The 17468-nt window shown below is 54.1% G+C and overlaps 1 protein-coding gene across 5 annotated transcripts in view; it reads left to right on the forward strand.

The window, feature by feature from the left end:
* DOCK6 (dedicator of cytokinesis 6) overlaps window positions 1-17468 on the forward strand; it is a 39180-nt gene that overhangs the window by 17471 nt on the left and 4241 nt on the right. For 2 of the 5 annotated variants that reach the window (XM_039873142.1, XM_039873146.1), the window contains 23 exons: window positions 392-478; window positions 888-1119; window positions 1372-1533; window positions 2201-2364; window positions 2917-3021; window positions 5047-5139; window positions 5398-5493; window positions 6180-6320; window positions 8622-8735; window positions 8846-9016; window positions 9399-9538; window positions 9625-9794; window positions 11578-11738; window positions 11872-12054; window positions 12398-12524; window positions 12849-12933; window positions 13079-13175; window positions 13305-13439; window positions 13723-13875; window positions 14010-14168; window positions 14293-14393; window positions 15561-15753; window positions 15840-15983. In XM_039873142.1, the coding sequence (XP_039729076.1) occupies window positions 392-478; window positions 888-1119; window positions 1372-1533; window positions 2201-2364; window positions 2917-3021; window positions 5047-5139; window positions 5398-5493; window positions 6180-6320; window positions 8622-8735; window positions 8846-9016; window positions 9399-9538; window positions 9625-9794; window positions 11578-11738; window positions 11872-12054; window positions 12398-12524; window positions 12849-12933; window positions 13079-13175; window positions 13305-13439; window positions 13723-13875; window positions 14010-14168; window positions 14293-14393; window positions 15561-15753; window positions 15840-15983 (3213 nt within the window). The remainder of the gene's footprint in view (window positions 1-391; window positions 479-887; window positions 1120-1371; window positions 1534-2200; window positions 2365-2916; window positions 3022-5046; window positions 5140-5397; window positions 5494-6179; window positions 6321-8621; window positions 8736-8845; window positions 9017-9398; window positions 9539-9624; window positions 9795-11577; window positions 11739-11871; window positions 12055-12397; window positions 12525-12848; window positions 12934-13078; window positions 13176-13304; window positions 13440-13722; window positions 13876-14009; window positions 14169-14292; window positions 14394-15560; window positions 15754-15839; window positions 15984-17468) is intronic. The other 3 variants (XM_039873143.1, XM_039873144.1, XM_039873145.1) reach the window with 3 other exon arrangements.

Consider the following 17468-nt stretch of genomic DNA (forward strand, 5'->3'; position numbering starts at 1 on the left):
CCCAGGAGTCCTTTAGGGTCGATCACTGCCACGCTCCCTCTCTGAATGCTCTGTCACCCTCCCACTTACCCTCGAGGTGTTCATTAATGCCCCTGGGGCCTCGAACCCCTATGCTATCTCCTGATTCACTCCCTTCAATTACCGTTCACCCTGGGAATCCATTCTGTTCCCCTGTTAGCATACCGGCTTCCAGTCTGCCCAGTGGACCCCATAGTGCTCCCTCCCATCCCCTCTACTCCCGTCTCTGGGCTGGGTCGGAGGCATGGTGCCCAGCGGTTCCCCCAGGCAGGGCCATGCTCAGGCCACAGTGTTGCATTGGCTGGGCCTGCAGCCCGATTGGTAGCTGGTAGGGGAGGGCCAGCCGGCGCCTACCACGTTTCCTCTCCCACAGGTGGCACTTCCGGGCATGCGCTGGGTGGATGGCCATAAGGGCGTATTCAGCGTGGAGCTCACAGCTGTGTCCTCTGTGCACCCCCAGGTAGGGAGTGGGATGGGAACCCAAGAGCCGGGCCCTGGGGCTGGGCAACAGTTCCCACTGACCAGGAAGGCCTGGCCTTGGGCCATGGCTATGACTTCGGTCAGCTGGACCTGTCTCCCAGGGAAGCTGCTGACTCAGGTGGGGGCAGCCATGCCAGTGGCCATCCCAGCTGGGGCTCTGGCCCTGTGCATGGTCTCTCCTCTCCTGCATTTTTTCCTATTTCTGTGGTCACTTCCCCCTCTCTCCCTCCTTTGTCTGATATCTCGTCCTTGTGCTTATTTATTGTCAATTCATTGATCCCTGGCCTCAGTGTCCTTGCCCACTCAGCTTCCTATTCAGTCTCCTGGGAGCTTCCCGGACCAGGGGCCCTGGCCCCTCCCCACTCACTCCTGGTTCTTCCTGTCCCCAGGACCCACACCTGGACAAGTTCTTCACCCTGGTGCATGTCTTGGAGGAGGGGGCTTTCCCGTTCCGGCTCAAGGATGGCGTGCTGAGCGAGGGCACCGTGGAGCAGGAGCTGCGGGCCAGCTTGGCTGCCCTGCGCCTTGCCAGCCCCGAGCCCCTCGTAGCCTTCTCCCACCACGTGCTGGACAAGCTCGTACGTCTGGTTGTACGGCCCCCGATCATCGGCGGCCAGATTGGTGAGCAGGCACGGCCTCAGACCTCAGTTTACTGTCTGGAAAATGGCACCTCAGTCCGCTGGTCTTGGGTGACCTCCTCTAGCCCTTTTATTTTTCAGGCTTCAGTCTCCCTATCTGAAAAATAACCCGAAACCCCTGGGCCAAGAGCTGGTTCTCTGTGACCCTTTGATGGCCACATGATTCTTCGGACCCTAAAGTCTATTCCTTGGGAAGGTAGGAGGCCTGGAACTTGACCTCTGCTCTTCCCGGCAGTGAACCTGGGTCGTGGAGCTTTTGAAGCAATGGCCCATGTAGTCAGCCTCGTCCATCGGAGCTTAGAGCCTGCTCAGGATGCCCGTGGTCACTGCCCACTCCTGGCTGCCTATGTGTACTATGCCTTCCGATTGCCTGGCACTGAGCCCAGCCTCCCAGGTGGTGAGTGTTGCGGGGAGACTCCAGGGGACAGGAAATATCTGGGAGGAGAGCATCCTAAACAAAGGGAGCAGCATATGCAAAGGTTCTGAGGCCACATGTAGCCTCAGTTGGTTTAAGCAACTTGTAAGAGATAACTTTTTGCCCTATCCTTGGTGGGTCATTGTAGACTTGACTGGCAGCTGTTTCAGCCAGTCAGCAAGCAGGGACTCAGGCGGGGTTGCCTGGGTTTGATTCCTACCCCTGCCTCCTACAAGCTCTGTCTGTGATCCTGGCCAACTGATTTCACCTCTCTGCGCCTCTTTTCTCATTTGTAAACCGGTGATGATAATAGCGCCCCCTCCTGGGCATGCTGGTAATAGTAAATGACAACAATCTGCAAAATACTTGGCGCTGCGAGTACTCAATTTTAAGTTGTTTTTTTCTCATTTGCTAAATAATTAATAACCACTAACCCCTTTGGGCACTTACTATGTACCAAGCACTGTTCTCAGTGTATTTCAGTCTCCTCAAAATTACTATGAGGCAGCAGCCATTCTCACACTCATTTTACAGGTGAGGAACCTGGAGGCTGAGAAAAAGAAAGTAACTTCGCCAAGGGCAGCCCACTGGAAGGGCGGGTCATCGGGGCGGGTAGGTGGGTGGCTAACCATATTTCCTCCTTGCTCAGGGGCGCCTCCGGTGACAGTGCAGCCTGCCACGCTGGCCCGTGGGCCCGGCCGCCCTGCAAGCCTCTACCTGGCTCGCTCTAAGAGCATCAGCAGCAGCAACCCCGACCTGGCCGTGGCCCCTGGCTCTGTGGATGATGAGGTCTCCCGCATCCTGGCCAGCAAGGTAGGGTGAGGGGGGGCCTTGGAATTTGCAGTCTCAGTGGCCATGGATGCCAAGTGGGTAGTTAGAGGATCCCAGTGTTGACAGAGGACAGGAAACAGCAACAAACAACAGCATGGACATGGGGCTGACTTTTAATGGCAGGGCTGGGCTGTGGCTGTCACAAGTCGGAAGCTGTGACAGGTGTGCACTGGGCTCCATACTCTGGGGCCAACCCAAGAATGGGTGGCTGGAGGTTGGCCTGGTTGAAAAAAAGAGCAGTGCGTATACAGTGCAGCAGATGCATATACATGTCCACGCACAGGTGCAGATACGTGTGTATCCCGTGCACACTCGAACACAGGTGCATATACTCTTGCACCGCATGCACATACGTACGCAGGAGGCATGTTCATGTGTATCCCATTCACGTATGTGCACATCCATTTTCCCAGGTTGAGTATGGGTACCCATGTGGGCACACACATGGTCCAGGGCAGTGCTCACCTTTGCTGTTTCATTCTGGTTTCTCTGCCGTCTGCCTGTGGATTCTACCACTTGCTCGTGTATCTCCAGGGTATTGACCGTTCACACTCCTGGGTGAATTCTGCCTATGCTCCAGGAGGCAGCAAGGCTGTGCTGAGACGGGCACCCCCTTATTGTGGGGCCGACCCCAGACAGGTGCCCTCCCTCCCTCCCTGCCCCTGCATGCGTGTGACTCCCCCACCCTCAGAATGAGCTCTTCTTACCTCCCTGGCTGCAGCCTACTAACCTAGGGGGGCTGCCTGAAGGAGGCAGTAGACCCTTTCTGCCTTTGTTTGGGTCTATAAAGTCGGTGTCGGTGTGGTAGGTATCAGAGGATCATCTTAACTGATCTACTGCCACATGGACCACAGTCTCAGGCAGAGACCGAAGGGACAGGGGTAGTATGTAAATAGCATGGAAATGAGATGCCGTTCTGGCCATTATAACCTCACTGCCCTGCATGGCCTATTTCTCTCCCTTTAATCCACTCTATTTAGGAGACTCTCAATTGTCCCTTTGATATAGCAACCTGAATGGTGCCATGGGGACAGAATTGAACCTCTGGGCTCCCCTATCCTGTTCCAGGCAAAGAGGAACCCCTGTAGGCAGCTCCCTTTATTTTACCCTTTCCTAGGCACTTGGTATGGGGAGAGGCTTTGCTTTCAGATAGACCTGGGTTTGAGTCCTGGCTCCACTAGTCCTGGCTCACCCTGCACCCCAGGCTCTGAATTTTCAGATGTAGTAAAGATTTGAAGTGAAGTGCTCAGTGCAGCAGTCCCGAGCCTGGGAGGGAGTTCGGGCATTGTAGGCGGGATGCTGTTGGTGGGATAGATCCTTGGCCCAGCCTTACCCCTGAGCTGTTGAGATAGACACCAGTCAAACAAATGCAACAGTGTAGGAGTGTACAGAGTGAAAATGCTTGAAAGGAAACTAACAGAAATGGGGCTACCAGCCTCTCTCTGGGGTGGTCTGGAGGCCTCTCCAGAGATGACATTTTTGCTGGGACCTGAAGGGTAAGATGAAGCCAGAAAGCCATGGGGACTGTTTTCCATGCGTACTTGGCCCCAGGCCCAATTTCAGGTCTGTGCCCACCACCAGGGTGACCTGAACTGCATGGCGGACCAGGGGACTATAAGTGGCACAAGCAGGGGGACTGTGGACAGACTTCTCCCGTATGGTTGGAAATCTGGGTTCATGGGTCCTGCCAGCCCCCTCACATTTTTAACGGGACTCCCACCAGTGCTCTCAGGTCTCTGAGATGTCAGCTAGGCCTTGAAGATCACACAGTATGTGACAAGGTGGCAAGAGGGTGGGCATGCCCGGTAGGAGGTGGCACTGAGGCTGGCTTTTGCAGCAGATGGCCCATCTGGTGCCTGCTGAGGGGCCAGGGCATGTGGCTGGGACGGACCGTGGGTGCTGTGGGGCCCTCCAGTGCCGAAGCAGAAGCCTGGGCAGGTCCCAGGGCTGGGCTACCTCCCTCATGGGACCTCCTCTCCCTGTCAGCAGCCTCACTTGACCAGCAAAGGAGGAAGGGAGAGTAGAGCTTGAGCCCCCATTTCACAGATGGGGACACTGAGGTCCAGTGAGGTCCCAAGAAAGGCTGGAACGAGGCTAGGCCTGGAACCCGGGCTCTCTCGGCCGCTCCCACTGCCTCTCATCACCATCTCACCTCTTCTGTCCTGTATTTCTTCCTCTTTCTCTGTCTTCACTTTAACTCCCTCCGTCTGTAGTCTCCGTTGTCTACATCTGTGCCCTCTTCCTCCCCTGTCCAACTCTGAACTCACTGACTCTCACTCCACCCTCGTCCACACTCGCTCTTACCCCCTGTGACCGCACTTTCACTTCACTGTCTACACCGATTTCACCTTCTCCACCGACACTCCCCTCTCCGTTCTCACCTGTGTCCCTGCCAGGTCCTGCTCCATCCGCACTCGTCTCTGCACTCTGCCAGCGGGCTCTGGTCCACATTCTCGCCTGTTCTGTTCACTCTGCTTGTCACCTCCTTACTATGTCTTCCTTGCTATCCTCATCTCTTCCATCACACTCCTTCCTTCTCCATCCATGCCTCCACTGCCCATCCACACAGACACGTCTTTCCTCCATCCATGCCAACCGTCTCTTCCCTGCGCCCACACTAACCCCCGCTCGCCATCCCACCCTCTTCATCGCATCCCATCATAGGCCATCGACCGCAGCTCTAGCCGAACCTCTTCCTACCTCGAGAGCTCCTCCTCGGCCCCACCAGCCACCCAGCCGAGACCCACTGTGCAGAAGGTAGTGGGAGGCAGAGGGTGGGTGATGTAGTTTTGGCCCGGTCCCAGCAAAGGGGTCCAGAGCTCCCATCCCCTGAGCCCAGCAGGGTCTGGCGAGCCCAGGGAGAGGGCACAGTGACTCCTTCTGCCCCCTCTCCCCTGCATGGCTTCTCACTGCTCTAACCCCAAGCCCTCCAGCTGCATCCTCTGCCGTCACGCCCTCCAGACGGGGTTGGGGACAGGCTCCTCTGCTCTTTGTGACCCCTGTCCCTGCCTCCAGCTGCTTCACGAGGAGCTGGCTTTGCAGTGGGTGGTCAGTGGCAGCACCGTGCGTGAGGCCGTCCTGCAGCATGCCTGGTTCTTCTTCCAACTCATGGTGAGGTGCCCTCCTCCCTGCCTGAAAACAGGAGGCCCCCAGGGGAGGCTCTCTCCTTGAGGAGAGGAGTCCCCTGAGAAATGGCCCTGAGACCTCCACACAGAGATAAGAGATGCTTAAAGGGATCTCTCCCCAGAGAGAGGCCCCTGAAAATTATCTGAAACCTCCTCTATAGAGAGAAGACCCCCCCTACCTTCCCTATGAGATTGGAGACACCCCTAACTAGTGAGGAGACCCCTCCCAAAAGATATCCTCAGAGAGAGAGGGAAGCCCCTGTTGTCACACTTAAGATACCCCCCAAATTCTTCAAGAGGTACCTTGAAAGACCCCTCCTGACTACAAGCCCCACCCCATCTGGTGGGCCTTCAAGTCCCACCCTGGTCTCTCTCAAGCCACATCCTATCAACAGACTTTGCCCCAGGAGACTGGCTCCAGCTCTTCTATACGCCTTCAGCCTTTCACCCCTTATACTCTCTGGGACCCATGTACTCTCTGCCCATGGCTTCAAGCCCCATCTACAGTCTGCAAGTCTCGCCCACAGCTTCTCAGGCCTTGCCCTCAGCTCAGAATTGTGGGGCTAAAGCCCCACCCAGAACCCCTTATGCTGCCTTTAGCCCACCTCCCTTGCTGGTAAAGTATCACTTACAGCCCTTCAAGCCCTGCCCCGGCTTTCACCCCCACCCCAGGTGAAAAGCATGGCGTTGCACCTGATTCTGGGCCAGCGGCTGGACACGCCCCGCAAGCTACGCTTCCCTGGGCGCTTCCTGGATGACATAGCAGCTCTGGTGGGCTCTGTGGGCCTGGAAGTCATCACCCGGGTACACAAGGTGAAGGGGGAAGGGCCTCAATGGGCTTGGGGCCTCAATGGGTATGGGGCTTGAGGCAGGACATAGAACCAGCCAGGTGGAGGCGCCAGTCCTGCCCAGTGCTTCCTGGCTGCGAGACCAGGAATCCTGTTTCCTGGATGGGTCTGTTTATTTAGCATCTATTTCTTGAGCACCTCCTGTGTGTACAGCCCTGTGCTGGGCGCTAGAGACACAGCAGTGAACAAAACAGACCCAAATCCTTGCCCTTATGGAGCTGACTTTTAGGGGGAAACTTGAAAGAGATGAGAAAGCTATACAATGTCTGAGGCAAGAGCATTTCAGGCAGGGGACATGGCAAGGGCAAAGGCCCTGAGGCAGGACCACACCTGGGATGTTAGTGACGAATATGACTGGAATGGAAGGAGCAAAGCAGGAATGACAGTTGGTGAGGAAGTGACAGGACAGATCCATCAGTCCTTGCCACAGTGTCAGCATACAGTAAGTGCTCAATAAAGAGACTGTCACGTCCAGGCCCTGGATCACTCATTTCAATGCCCACCGGAGTTGGACAGGAAATAATAATTATAATAGTAATAATGTTGAGCGTTTTATTGAGTGTTTACTGTGTATCCAAACACGTTAGGTGGATCACATTAAATCAACAACCCCATGAAGTTTGTATTATCTTCATTTTAGTGACGGAGAAACTGAGGCAGAGAATGACTAACAACCTGATACCACACACCTGAGAAGGGGCAGAATGGGGATTTGAACCCAAGCCATCAGCTCCAGAGCCCACATCCTCACCATCAGCTTCAGTTGGGAGAGTGGGGCTTCTAGAGGACCAAAGGGCATGTCCCTGTTAGCTATGGCCAGAATGTCTGATTTTTAAAGTGGAATGAGACTTCTAGATTTAACAGGAACTTTACAGATTTTTGAAACACCAGTCTGTCCAAGTCAGCCATTGTGCAATCCTCTGCAACCTCTGGGCTGGTCTCAAAGGTCTCAACTTTGTTCCTCTGGAGCCTCCCCAGGGGCTAACATTCCCAGGGGCCGGCCCAGATTGCGAGGAAACCACCCTGAGAAAGGATTTCAAGGAAAACCAAAACCCTCGAGGAGCACCATTATCATAGCTGCTAGTGGGGCATCAGTGACGGGCCACAGCGATTTTATTCCTTGACAATCATCAAGCACTGACTGTATCAGTCTCCGTGCACAAGGCAAACCCTGTCTCTGTCTTCCTGTGGACTCAGTGCCCAGGCAGGCTTTGTATTTTGTTTCTTTGGGTTGCAGGACTCTGAGGGCCACTAAGGTTGACTTGGAAAGCCACAGAATGGCTCACGAGAGCATGAGGGCGGAACAAGCACCAGCTGGCCCTTGAAGTCATAGCAGCCTCCTTGCTGTTCCTCACACTTGCTGGGCACATCCTGCCTCAGGGCCTTTGCCTTACTGTTCTTTCTGCTTGGAATACCTTTCTCCCCGTCTTTCCAGCTTCTCTCAAAACAGCGCCCTATTCAGTTGTCGTCGAAACACAGTTTCTGGAATCCTTTTGTTTATTGCTACACGGGACTGAGCTGTACAAGCATCAGGGACCACCTCTGTCTCGTTCACAGGGCTTGGCACATAGTAGATGCTCGGTACATGCTCGTTAAATGATTGCGGGAGGCTTATCTGTTACAGCTGAGGTTGATTTACTCAATCACAAGTGATTTAAATGTGACTACAGTTTATTTCTGAGCATGAGCGGGCTGTCGGGGGCTCCATGGTGTGGGCCTGGCAATCGAGGTTTACCACAGTGCCTGGCACATTAGGTGTGGTAGGTGTTGGGAACAAGACCTGCTCCTTCCATTTAAGTGACCACATTACTTCTGTTCAAATCCCATTGGCCAGAACGTGATCACGTGGTTATTCTCAGCTGCAAAGGGGCCTGGGAAATGTAGTCATTACCCAGCTTTGAACTCTGATACCCTCAGAGCCGGTGAGAAAGGATCCAGGTGGGAGTTAGCTGCCAGTCTTTGCCATCTGTGTTATTGAAATCTTGTAAAAGAGAAAAGAAACCCGTGTGCTGTAAGGTGCCCTGAGGGGTATAGACAAGTGAGCGTGAGGAAGGGAGGGGAGAGTCACAGGGAGGACGGAGGGCAACCAGGAAAGCTGGGAGTGGCTGGAGCACGGAGATGAAGGTTTGTGTAGAAGACCCCGGGCTCTGGGGCAGTGACAAGGCTCCTGGAAGTCGCTAGTGGCCTTGACAAGAGCTAGGCCCTGTGTGGGGACTGAAGTTTGATGGGGTGTGTGGGTATGGGCTGACAGGCCCTGTGTCCCCAGGACGCGGAGCTGGCCGAGCGCCTCAATGCCAGCCTGGCCTTCTTCCTCAGTGACCTGCTGTCCCTGGTGGACCGCGGCTTCGTCTTCAGCCTGGTCCGGGCCCACTACAAGCAGGTAGGGGTGGGCACTATGGGAACAGTGCATCTGCGGGTGACATGGTGGGGTGTTGGGTGTGGCAGGCAGAGAGACTATGACTGTTGCCTGCTGACCCCCCTCCCCCACAGGTGGCCACACGGCTGCAGTCGGCCCCCAACCCAGCGGTGCTGCTGACCCTGAGAATGGATTTCACCCGCATCCTGTGCAGCCACGAGCACTACGTGACCCTCAACCTCCCCTGTTGTCCCCTGTCGCCCCCAGCCTCACCCTCACCCTCCGTATCCTCCACCACCTCCCAGGTGGGCTGGCCTCACTTCTGGTTCCTCCCTTTGACCTATGACCTTAAACCTATCTGTCCATTCCACAGTGGGCCATTGTCCAGGGGGACTGACCCCCTTGCTCTGACCCATCACCTCTAACCCCTCATGGTCAGCAGTTTACCGGGAGAACCAGCTTCTGATTTCTCACCGCTAAGTCTTAACTCCTACACCTGCCTTCCATCGGCTGTTTCTCAGACCTCTGACTTTTGAGCCCATGTCACCTCACAGATAGGTTAAACCCAGTGTCCTGCTTCTGACCTTTACTCCATGCTGTCATCTCCAGATGAGTTAATCCCAGTCTCTCGCTTCTGACCCTTGACCCCTGCCATCCCTGCTTTTCCCTAACCCCAACCCTCTGCAGAGCTCCACCTTCTCCAGCCAGGCCCCAGACCCCAAGGTGACCAGCATGTTTGAGCTGAGCGGGCCGTTCCGGCAGCAGCACTTCCTGGCTGGGCTCCTGCTGACAGAACTGGCGCTGGCCCTGGAACCTGAGGCTGAGGGGTGAGCACAGGCCCTGTCCGGCCCCAGAGAGTGGAAAGGTCCAGGTGCAGCATCCACTCGATCCTGAGCACCTCACTGCCCCACAGGGCATCCCTGCTGCACAAGAAAGCCATCGGTGCTGTCCACAGCCTGCTCTGTGGCCACGATGCTGACCCCCGCTACGCCGAGGCCACCGTGAAGGCCCACGTGGCTGAGCTGTACCTACCACTGCTGTCGCTCGCCCGGGACACACTGCCACGGCTACATGACTTTGCTGGTAAGCAGGCCAGGACAGGATGGGGTCATGCAATCCAGGGGCTTGATTGACACACAAAGCTCAGGTCAGGAAAGGTAGGAGAGCACACTTAGGAGCAAAACATGGCATTAGGGTCAATAGATTGGATTCGAGTGCTGGTGCTGGGCCCCAGGTGAGCCGTTAACCTCTCTGAGCCTCAGCTTTCTCACCTGTAAAATGGGGACAGTGGTAGCACCAACAATTTACTATAGTTAAGTGAAAATATAGGGAGTTATAGCACTGGGATATTGTCAGTCCACAGTAAATGAGATATTATAACATCCTCTGAGAAGAGGGTAGGTGAGGAGGGAAGATTGGGAACATCGGGGCGAGCGGTCAGTTGATTCATGCACATTCATTAGCACTGCTGAAGGATACACAGAGTGGTTGGAAGCACAGACGGGATTCCCGTGTTGATCCCCTTCATCATTTGGAGGAGTTACTCGGTTGTTAGCTTGGAAGTTTTTTCCTGCCTCGTCTCCTTGCTTCTGTCCTTCTGGCATTCCAGTTATACTTGCGTTAGACCTTTTGGTCATGTCACACACGCCTGCTGCGCTTTGCTCTGTTTTCCATTCCTTTTTCTCTCTGTGCTTCACTTGGAAATTTCCTGTTCGCCTGTCTTTGAGTTCACTACTTCTCTCTTGTGCTGTGTCCAGTCTTCTGTTAATGCCATCCACTGAGTTCTGAATTTCAGATGTTATATTTTTCAGTTGGAGAACTTCTATTTGATTTTTTTGTGTGTAGATTTCAATTCTCTGTCGAAATTCTCCTTTTTACTCATTTTGACCTACCTTTTCCAGTGCTTTTTCTTTTAAAGCCTTTGAGTGCTAACTTTTGGCAATTTATTATTACCTGAGTCTGTTGTCTATTTTTCTCTCTTATCAATCATATTTTCCTGCCTCTTTACATGTCTTTTAACTTTTTATTGTATTTGGACATCATATGTAAAAGAACCATCCAGACTGAAGCAATATCATCTTTTCCTATTGAGGGTTCTTCTTTCCCTCTCCTGAGCAGATGGGATAAGTTGCCATTCACCTCAGTCAAGTGAGACATTGAACTTGGTTAGGCTGGGCTGGAGCTATGGGTAGACTCAGATGACCTTTTGTTTCAAGAATCTCTAGTATGAGACCTGTTTTGTGTTTGTTGGCTACTCCCCTCTCTGTTGAGACTTTTTTTGGGAGGGGAGGGATACTCTTTTAAGATCATAGATTTAGAACCAGATTTTTAAGTTAAAATCCTAACTTTACCATTGACCTACCTGCTGCGTGACCCCAGGCGAGTAACTCAACCTCTCTGTGCCTCAGTTGCCTCATCTATAAAGTAGAGGTGATTAAAGTATTTATCTGATATGGTTGTTTTGAAGGTTAAGTGTTAATATTTTTAGAGGTAGAATAGCACCTGGCACACAGCAGATGCTATGTAAGTGCCAATCGATGCTATAATAACAGCAGCAGCATACATTATTGCCGTCGTCATTGTCATCACCATCGTCATCTTTACAATTACTACTCCCATGGGCTAAGGCCATGTTCTAAGTGTGGAGCACATAGCAGTGGCCAGGGCAGAAATAGTCCAGGCCTTTGTGGATGTATCTAATCACAAGTACAAAATGAGCCCTGGGAATGGATTACTGGAGGCTCCACCCTGGTTTGGGGGTTGGTATCAGGGAAGGCTTCCATGAGGTGACCTGTGAGCTGAAATTTGAGATAGAGGGGCAGCACTTACCTAGTGCTCATTATTTTTCCCCCTCCCCTCCCCTCAGAGGGTCCAGGTCAACGGTCAAGACTGGCCTCGATGCTCGACTCAGACACAGAAGGGGAAGGGGACACTGGAGGCACCATCAACCCCTCAGTGGCCATGGCCATCGCTGGTGGCCCCCTGGCCCCTGGCTCCCGAGCCAGCATCTCCCAGGGCGGAGCGACAGTGAGTATGAGCTGGTCCTCAGAGACACTATCCAACCTGGGAATAGAGATTACGTAATGAAATACAAATCTTACATGGAGAAAATGGAAATCGACTCTCCCTTTTGAGCGCCCTATCCTCTCTCTGGCCCCAGGGTTCTCGCTCAGGCTGTCCCCTCTCTGCCGAGTCCAGTCGGACCCTGCTGGTATGTGTGCTGTGGGTACTGAAGAATGCAGAGCCAGCCCTCCTGCAGCACTGGGCTGCCGACCTGTCTCTCCCTCAGCTGGGTCGTCTCTTGGACTTGCTGTACCTCTGCCTGGCCGCCTTCGAGTACAAGGTTCGGGGTGGACGGGCAGGGGCCTGGGGTGAAGGAGGCAGGCTAAGTATGCATACAGGGTCCTCGGGGCTGTGGGCTGAGCCTGAAGGAGTGGACTGTCCTTGTATGCCAGTTCCCAAGGGTAAAGGGGTGGACCGTTTCTGTGCTGAGCCAAAGCAAAAGGGAGACTTATGTTCATGAATAGAATTTGGAAGATGCCAAGAGTTTGCAGTAAAGAGGAGAGCTGTGTCTTTAAGCACAGGGTCCCAGAGGTGAGAAAGGGCCAGACGAAGCAGGACCAGATTAGCCCAGGTTCCACAAAAACGGGCAGAGTCAATCTGCAACCCAGTCTCTGCCCTCCCAGGGGAAAAAGGCCTTTGAGCGCATCAACAGCCTCACGTTCAAGAAGTCACTGGACATGAAAGCTCGACTGGAAGAAGCCATTTTGGGCACCATCGGAGCACGACAGGAGATGGTGCGGCGGAGCCGTGGTGAGAGATGTACCCGACACACGTCCCCACCAGCTGCTCCCACCCTGTGTCCAAAGGGCCCCAAGACGGCCCATCCCTACCGCTCTGTCCAGCTCACTTGTCCCAGAGAGAAGTCCATGCGTCATCCCCACACACACAGGTGTCTGTTCTAGCCATTCTCACACGTCGTTCACGTCTAACTGTGTGAATCCGCTCAGTGAGCGTCCTCATCAGCCAGTGTTCTCGCAGGTTATCCTACCTGTGCATCTTTGTGCCTGTGCCCTTGTCATGTTCACGTGTCCTTATATTTTTGCCCATCTGTGAACACGCGCCTCTGCGTCTCAGAAAGGAGCCCGTTTGGGAACCAGGAGAACGTGCGCTGGCGGAAGAGCATCACGCACTGGAGACAAACCTCAGACCGTGTGGACAAGTGGGTGTGGGCCGGAAGTGGTTCCCTGGGGTCAGACCAGTTCCAGAGAACCAGTGCCCCACGGGCAGCTGAGGGATGGGGAGAGCTCAGCTGGGGGTGCGGTCTGGCTCTGAGAGGTTCCCCAAGCCCCTCCTCTCCCTTTCAGGACCAAGGATGAAATAGAACATGAGGCCTTGGTGGACGGGAACCTGGCAACTGAGGCGAGCCTGGTGGTTCTGGACACACTGGAGATCATCGTGCAGGTGTGGCTCAATCCAGCATCTCCCTGACCTGATGCCACCCGCGCCTTGTGATCCCTGACTCCAGAGTCTCCCTCCTTCCCTGACCCCACAACCACCCCCGTCCCTAACAGCTGGATTTCTGGTCCCCAGACAGTGATGCTGTCGGAGGCCCGGGAGAGCGTCCTGGGTGCGGTGCTCAAGGTCGTGTTGTACAGTCTGGGCAGTGCCCAGAGTGCCCTCTTCTTGCAGCATGGCCTGGCCACACAGCGGGCCCTGGTGTCCAAGGTGAGCATCATTCGGCAGCGACAGCTCTTAGGGTTCGTGTTCTCAGCAACTCCATGAGGCAGACGCTCCTTAGTCAGTTTACAGAGAGAACTGAGGATCAAAGTGGCAGAGTCACTCACCCAGTGTCACACAGCAAGGGCTTAACACGGTCTCACTCCAAAGCCCACTATGCGTGGCCAAAGGAGAGGACACAGACAGGTGTACCTGCCCAAGTTCCCACGGGGGACCTTCTGATCCAGCGTGGGGAGGGGCTGACGAGTGTTTGTCTCCGCCCCGGGGGCAGTTCCCAGAGCTGCTATTCGAAGAGGACACGGAGCTCTGTGCCGACCTCTGCCTGAGGCTCCTGCGACACTGCGGCAGCCGCATCGCCGCCATCCGCACGCACGCCAGCGCCTCGCTCTACCTCCTCATGCGCCAGAATTTCGAGATCGGCAACGTGAGGAGGGGCAGGCTTCCAGGGGTTTGGTGGACCGAGGGTGGGTGGGGAGAGAGGCGAAGTCAGCAGTTTGAGCAAGCCCTCGGTGTGAGGTTTCGAGGCCGCAGGCGTGCTCTCCCTCCCTGCCCCTGCAGAACTTTGCCCGCGTGAAGATGCAAGTGACCATGTCGCTGTCGTCCTTGGTGGGGACAACGCAGAACTTCAGTGAAGAGCACCTGCGACGGTCGCTCAAGACCATCCTCACCTATGCCGAGGAGGACGTGGGGCTGCGGGACACCACTTTTGCGGAGCAGGTGACCCCACCAGGCCCCTGCCCCACCTTCGGCAAGCAAGGGGTCTTTGCCCTGTCCTGCTCGACCCCTGACCCCACCGCCTCTGCCCTGTCACTTCCCAATGAGGGCCACTGCCCCACTCCAGGTCCAGGACCTGATGTTCAACCTGCATATGATCCTGACGGACACGGTGAAGATGAAAGAGCATCAGGAGGACCCTGAGATGCTCATTGACCTCATGTACAGGTGAGGAGGGCTAGGGGGGACCTTTAGCCACTTGCACCCAGACAGGTGAGGGGACAGATGGGTAGATATATGAGAAGGTAAGGAGGGAGCAGGTGAGAATACAGGTGATAAGAAGGACAAGCAAGGAAGGACAGATGAAGAAGGGCCGGGAGAGCAGACTGATGAAGATAATCAGGTGAGTGAACAGACAGGTGAGAGTCCAGGTAAGGTGATAACATGCTAGATGAACCTACAGAACAAAGATAAGAGAGGAGTCAGGTAGGAGAGACAGGTGAGGTGCTAACAATGGGTGAAGGGGTGATGGATCAGGGCAATAAGTGATTTGTAGGTGAGGGGTTTTAATAAGAAATTGGGGAGTGGGAGATGGAGGGACAGGTGTTGCAGATAGGGAAGTTAGCCAATGGGAGGGATGGGCCTGGGTAGACATGCGAAATGGTGCATGTGCAAGGGGATTGGTGAGTAGGGCATGGCTCACGGTTCCACAGGTAAAAACGGATGAGCAGGACAAGTAATAGAATGACAGTTTTGGAGGTTGTGAAAGGATGTATAGGTGAGGGGTTGGGTAAGAGAGGAGATAGGTGAATAGAGGAAGAAGGGAGATGATGAACAAGCAAATGGGAAGACAGGTGAGAGGTCGGACAGGCAGGGGAATAGGTGACAGACTGGACAGGTGAGGAGACAGGTAAATGTGGTACAGGTGAGGAGATTTGCTGGTCAGTGAGAGACAGGTAGAAGGATAAGTGAGAAAATGAGTGGAACAATAGATGAGGAGACAAGTAAGGTGATGAACAGGTGGGAGAGTGGCCAAGGGGATGGGTAGGTGAGGAGCCCGGTGAAGGGATAGACAGGCTTGAAGACAGCTGCCACTTGCCATGGGGGATGGCTAAGGAGATGAACAGGTGAAACAGGTGAAAGAATGGAAGGTAGGACAGGTGAGGAAACAGATGAGAGACTGGACTGGTGAATGGAGTACAGGTGAGTGGATGGACAGGTGAGACAGGAGAAGGGACAGGTGAAGAGACAGGCAGGTGAGGGGATAGATAACGATGGACAGGTGAATGGGGTATAGGTGAGGAGATTGGCTGGTCAGTGGAGCAGATGCGTGGGGTGAAGGGTGGGCAAGGTGGGTTCCCTTCCTTCTCACATCCCCCCTCACCTGGGCACCAGGATTGCCCGGGGTTACCAGGGCTCCCCGGACCTGCGGCTGACGTGGCTGCAGAACATGGCAGGGAAGCATGGAGAGCTGGGCAACCATGCAGAGGCCGCACAGTGCATGGTGCACGCGGCTGCCCTGGTGGCCGAGTACCTCGCCCTGCTGGAGGACAGCCGCCACCTGCCTGTGGGCTGCGTTTCCTTCCAGGTGAATGGCCAGAGGGGTGGTGGGTTTCGGGGTGAGGGGGATGTGCGGGGCAAGGGACCAGGTTCTGACACCACCTCCCGTCCCAGAATATCTCATCCAATGTGCTGGAAGAGTCCGCCATCTCTGATGACATCCTGTCGCCTGACGAGGAGGGCTTCTGCTCTGGGAAGCACTTCACAGAGCTGGGTCTGGTGGGGCTGCTGGAGCAGGCTGCTGCCTACTTCACCATGGTGAGGCCTGGGGCTGCTGCAGGGCCCCGAGCTTGGGCTGGGTGGCAGCATAGATACCTGTTCCCAGAGACTCAAGGGGAAGCTACTGCCCGGCCCTTTCCAGGCGGGGGATTTGCAGAGAATCAGGACCCTCAGAGGCCCCCATTACCTGCCTTTCTCCCTGTACAACCCTAGACACACAGCCTGGATATCGTAAGCCTTCAATATATTTAGCTACTATTAAAATAATTTTTTTTTACTATAGAAAATTTCAAGCATACATAAAATAAGAAAGTTGTACCTCTAACTTCATACCCAGCACTCGAATTCATCAGCCATCTGTATTTACTATTTTGTTTTATCTCTTTGCCTCTAGCTTTTTTGGTTTTTTTTTTCGTGGGGGGGACAGGGTGTGGGTTTTTTGACATCTAAAAAGACAAGATCCCAGTTTTCACAAATCGATGAAACTGAACATGACCGTTCGGCTGAAGTTTTTATAAACCCTTGGTACTCAGTATGGTCAGAGGACCAGCAGTGTAGACATCACCTAAGGCTTGTTAGAAATGCAGAGTTCTGAACCCTGCATTTTAACAAGATCTCAGATTCCCGTGCACTTGGAGTTGGAGAAGTTCCAGCCTAAAATCCGATATCACACCGTCACACCCACGAGTGTCTCTCTGCGGCTCCCACTGATAAAGTCCCTTTTGCACAGCTCTTATTCCACATGACCAATTTAACAGGAATTCTTAAATACCAGTCCATGCTTAGATGTCCCTAATTATCTCCAGAAAATTTTTATTGTGGTTGATTTGTTTGAATCAGTATCCACATAAGATCCACAATGGCTGTGCCTGCAAGTCTCTTAAGTCTCTTGTAATCGAAACAAAGAAAACAAAACCAAAAAACAGCCTCAGTTCCCCTCTTTTTGCAATAGAGGCTTTATGTATTTCTTGATAAGTTGATGCCTAGGCATTTATTTTCCACTGTTGTAAAGGGGTTTCTCCTCCACTTTGCTCGTTTGTGTGAAAGCAATTGGTTTCTCCTGCATTTCACTTGTCAGAGGCCAGGGCTTTGTTCTCAGAGGCCTTCCAGGGGCTGGTCTGTCCCTGTGCCTGTGCTTCGCTTATTCTTCAGGTCCCGCATTTCTGGGAACCAGGACCCCACTCAGATTCAGGGTCAGGTCGCCCAGCGAGATTTCTTTTCTGTGGTGCCAGCCCCGCTAGTGATGTTGTTTTCATTATGGTCGCTTTGCTGGAGTCTCAGAGACAAAGGCCCCCTGAGAAGAAGCCAGAAGGTAAACACAGACCTTCTGATAGTCAGCAAACATCCCAGGATGCCTGCTGCGTGTCAGGCTTCACGCTGGCACCAGCTGGGGACAAGGAGCACCCATAAGCGGCCATTAGTGGTCAGGGAGGTTTTAGGCACCAGACCAGGTGGGCTGGCGTTCTTGGCCCCTCCATGTCTCTGAGGTTCAGTTTCCCCTCTGAGGAATGAAAGGAGAAAAAA

The sequence above is a fragment of the Pteropus medius genome, unplaced genomic scaffold (genome assembly GCF_902729225.1).
Source record: "Pteropus medius unplaced genomic scaffold, Ma_sr-lr_union100, whole genome shotgun sequence".
NCBI lineage: Eukaryota > Metazoa > Chordata > Mammalia > Chiroptera > Pteropodidae > Pteropus > Pteropus medius.